This window comes from Phodopus roborovskii, unplaced genomic scaffold, assembly GCF_943737965.1.
Source record: "Phodopus roborovskii unplaced genomic scaffold, PHOROB, whole genome shotgun sequence".
Lineage (NCBI taxonomy): Eukaryota > Metazoa > Chordata > Mammalia > Rodentia > Cricetidae > Phodopus > Phodopus roborovskii.
Window position 1 is genome coordinate 3,086,302 of NW_026126575.1, and position 4,484 is coordinate 3,090,785.

The window sequence follows — 4,484 nt, forward strand, 5'->3', positions numbered from 1 at the left end:
TTGCTTTTGGTAAGATTGCCATTTTTTACTATGGTTATCCTACCTATCCAAGAGCATGGGAGATCTTTCCATTTTCTGATATCTTCTTTAAAGACACAAAGTTCTTTCTATATAGGTCTTTCATTCGTTTGGTAAATGTTACCCCAAGATACTTTATGTTGCTTGTGGCTATTGTAAAGAGTGATGTTTTTCTGATTTCTTTCTCAGCTCCTTTGTCATCTGTACATAGTAGGGCTACTGATTTTTTTTTAGTTTGTCTTGTATCCTGCTAGTTTGCTGAAGGTGTTTATCAGCTGTAGGAGTTCCCTGGTAAAGTTTTTTGGGTCACTTATGTAAACTATTATATCATCTGCAAATAGTGTCAATTTGACTCCTTCCTTTCCAATTTGTATCCCCTTGATCTCCTTTTGTTTATTGTTTTAACTAGAACTTCAAGCACAATATTGAAGAGATATGGAGAGAAGGGAAGCCTTGTCTTGTTCCTGATTTTAGAGGAATTGCCTTAAGCTTCTCTCCATTTAGTTTGATGTTGGCTGTTGGTTTACTATATATTGCTTTTATTATGTTTAATTATGTTCCTGTTATCCCTGATCTCTCCAAGTCCTTTATCATGAAAGGGTGTTGAATTTTGTTAAAGGCTTTTTTAGCATCTAGTGGGATGATCATGTGGTGTTTCTTTTTCAGTTTGTTTATATAGTGGATCCCCTTGATAGATTTTCATATATTGAACCATCCCTGCAACCCAGGGATGAAGCCTACTTGGTCATGGTGGATGATTTCTCTGATGTGTTCTTGGATTCGATTTGCCAGTATTTTATTGAGTATTTTTTGCATCTGTTCATGAGGATTATTGGTCTGTAGTTTTCTTACTTAATTGTGTCTTTGTGTGGCTTGGGTACCAAGGTAATTGTGGCCTCATAAAAAAAAAAGTTTGGTGATGAACCCTGCTTCTATTGTGTGGAACAATTTGAAGAGTATTGCTATTAGCTCTTCCTTGAGCTAATTTCTGGTAGAATTCTGCACTGAAGCCATCCAGCCTTGGGCTCTTTTTTTTGAGGGGGAAGCTTTTGATGACTGTTTCTATTTCATTAGGGGTTATAGGCCTATTTAAGTTGCTTATCTGTACTTGACTTAATTTTGGTAAGAGATAGTTATCCAGAAATTTATTAGATATTAGGATAGCCACACCTCTTGCTTCTTGGGTCCATTTGATTGGAAGATCTTTCCCCAACCCTTTACCCTGAGGTAATGCCTGTCTTTGAAGCTTAAATGTGTTTCTTCTCTGCAGCAGAAGGATGCATTCTGTCTTCGTATCCATTCTGTTAGCCTGTGCCTTTTTATAGGCGAGTTAAGACCATTAATGTTGAGGGAAAGTAAGGACCATTGATTGTTAATGCTTGTTTGCTTTAGATTTAGGGTTCTGGTGAAGTGTGATTATCTATTGCCTATGTCTTTGTGAGCATAGTTAACTTCCTTGTGTTGGAGTTTTCATTCCAGAACTTTCTGTAGGACTGGATTTGTAGATATATATTGTGAAAATCTGGCTTTGCTAATGCAAAGATATTTAATAATATCTTGTTTTCTCGGTCTATAGTGATTGAGAGTTTTGCTGGGTATATTAGCCTGGACTGGCATCTATGGACTCTTAGTACCTGTAGAACATCTATCCAGGACCTTCTGGCCTAGAGAGTTTCCATGAAGAGATCAGGTGTAATTTTGATAGGTCTCCCTTTATATATTACCTGGCTTTTTTCCCTCACTGCTCTTAATATACTTTCTTTATTCTGTATGTTAGGTGTTTTGATTGTTATGTGTCTTTTCTTTAGTCCAGTCTATTTGGTGTTCGGTATGCTTGTTGTACTTTCATGGGCATGTCCTTCTTCAGGTTGGGAAAGTTTTCTTCAATGATTTTGTTGAATATGTTTTCTGCACCTTTGAGCTGGGATTCTTTGCCTTCTTCTATGCCTATTATTCTTACGTTTGGCCTTTTCACAGTGTCCCACATTTCCTGGATGTTTTGTGTCAAGGATTTGTTGAATTTAAGATTTTCTTTTGTCGATGGATCTATTTCCTCTAGTTTACCTTCAGCGCCTGGTGGGCTTAGGTGGTTCAGGAATTCTATGTCTATAGTTCTTGGTGGTCCAAACTCTCTAGGACGTCTCTCCTCAGGCAGGGGCCAGTGATAAGGGTCAAAGATCAGGCAGGCAGGGACTCAAGAGTGGTCCAGTGTGGATAGGCGGGTCTCCGGTAGACGCCTGGTGCTCTAGTAGAGGGGTCTCTGGCAGAGTCATGGTGATGGGGGTCAAAGATCTGGCAGGTAGGAATTCATGGTGGTCCGCGGAGATAGGCAGGTCCAGTGTGCCCAGAGCAGATCCAGGAAGCTCCCAGGAGGCAGCGAGACCGCTGGACCCACCCTCTGGTTCAGTGCTCAACCAGAGCAGTGGGGCAGTGTGCTAGGTAGGGCACAGGGTAGGGGGGAGGGCAGGCTCTAGTTTGGGGGTTTGTGGATCAGAGCACCAGGAGTGCTCTCCCTGGGGACAGGACATGGGGGGGGGGAGCGAGATTTGGGGCCAATCCAGGGAGTTCCCAGGGAAGGGTGTATGTGTGTGTGTGTGTTTGTGTTTGTGTGTGTGTGTGTGTGTGTGTGTGTGTGTGTGTTTTCCTCCATTTCTTTCAGGGGATTCTTCATTTCTTCTTCAATGCCTCCATCAAGTTATTTTTATGGTCATTTTCTCCTCCTCCTCCACCTTCTGTGTTGGGATGTTCAGATCTTCCTGATATAGTCACACTAGGTTCTGGTGTTGCACATTGTTCAATAGGTTGTTTAATGTATTCTTGTATTGACTCTTCTTCCCTTTGGCAAAGGCAGTGTCTTCGCCTCTTGATCCAACTGTTAGTCCTCTCTCTCTTTCTCTCTCAGCCTTCTCTGTGCAGTAGATGTCTGTTTTCCAGGGAGCCACTTCCCAGGGAATCTCAGGGAATAGGTGGGATTGTGGGTGGAGTGGGATTTGCAGGGAATGGGTGGGATTGTGGGTGGAGTGGGATTTGTAGGTTACAGGGTCCTGTGGGGGGGCTGCCGGTATAGCCTGCCTGAAGAAATCTTTCCTGCTGCCCTGCTAGTGTGGCTGAGATGGGCGGGACAAGGGCCTGTGGTTTTGCCCTGGGACCAAGGGGCTAGATGCTGTGTGGTCCAGATGAGAAGCTGGTCAATCATCTCTCAGTTCTCTCTGTGCATTATCTCTTGCTTTTTCCCCACAAGGTTTGTTCTGTGCTTCTTGACCTCACACGATGAATCAGAACAGCAAGCTGTACACTAACACTAACATTAGAAACACCTTTTTCTTTGGGATAAGCATTGGGATCTCAGGCAACAGTGTCCTTCTCCTCTTCCATGTCCTCATGCTCTGTAGTGAGCACAAGCCCAGACGCACTGACATGCCCATTGGCTTCTTGGCTGTGATCCACCTACTGATGCTGCTGGCTGTGAGTGTCATAGCTACAGATATATTCATGCTTCACCAAGGATGGGATGATACCACATGTAAATCTCTTATCTTTTTATACAGATTTTTGAGGGGTCTCTCTGTTTGTACCACCTGCTTGCTGAGTGTCCTCCAGGCCATCACTCTCAGCCCCAGACACTCCTGCTTAGCAAAGTTCAAAGAAAATTTATCCCCATGTCACAACTTATGGTCTCTGTTTGCCCTTTGTTCTGTCTATTCATTGATTTCCAGTTACCTTTTCATCTCCATGGTTATCACCCCTAATGTGACCTCAGACTACCTACTTTACATTACTGAATCCTGCTCTCTTCTACAATTCAGCTTCCCCATGAAGTACATAATGTCCACATTGTTCATCTTCAGGGAAGCATTCCTTGTCGGTCTCATGGCCCTTTCCAGCGGGTACATGCTGGCTCTCCTGTGCAGGCACAAGAAGCAGGTCCGGCATCTTCACAGCACCAGCCTTTCTCCGAAAGCATCTCCAGAGCAAAGGGCCACCCGGACCATCCTGCTGCTCTTGTGCTTCTTTGTGGTGATGTCCATCCTGGACAACTTTATGTTATTCTCAAGGCATATGTTCAAAGATGATCCAGTATTCTACTTGATCCAGATTCTTATGAGCCATAGCTATGCCACTGTCAGTCCCTTTGTGTTCATCAGCACTGAAAAGGATATAATTGGCCTTTTGAGGTCCATGTGTGAGAGGATAGTGACTATTTGATTATTCAGTGATGGATAAGTGTCTTCCAGATGAGACTATATTAGCTCAGAACTATGAACCACTATTACCATGTTGTGTGGCCAAGACTTTCTCCAGCAGGATTCAGTTCACACCACGCTGTGTGGCTCCATCATGGAAGACCAGTCCTGCCTCAGGGCTCCAGTATCATGCCTTCTGAGTGAAGGGTTCTCTGTTTTCTGTTGAGTTAAAACTCCACATTTATAGGCTGAGGGGTGGTCTGTGGGTAAGAAGACTTGCTA

General features: G+C 43.5%; 1 protein-coding gene across 1 annotated transcript; it reads left to right on the top strand.

The window, feature by feature from the left end:
* Nucleotides 1-3,288: 3,288 nt before the first annotated feature.
* Nucleotides 3,289-4,224, top strand: LOC127236021 (vomeronasal type-1 receptor 94). Its single transcript, XM_051203429.1, has one exon. It carries the CDS (start codon nucleotides 3,289-3,291, stop codon nucleotides 4,222-4,224), a length of 936 nt encoding a protein of 311 aa, XP_051059386.1.
* The last annotated feature ends 260 nt before the right edge of the window (nucleotides 4,225-4,484 follow it).

What these genes read in the sequence shown, in the direction of transcription:
- LOC127236021 (XM_051203429.1), top strand. Translation starts at nt 3,289, where the DNA reads ATGAATCAGAACAGCAAGCTGTACACTAACACTAACATTAGAAACACC.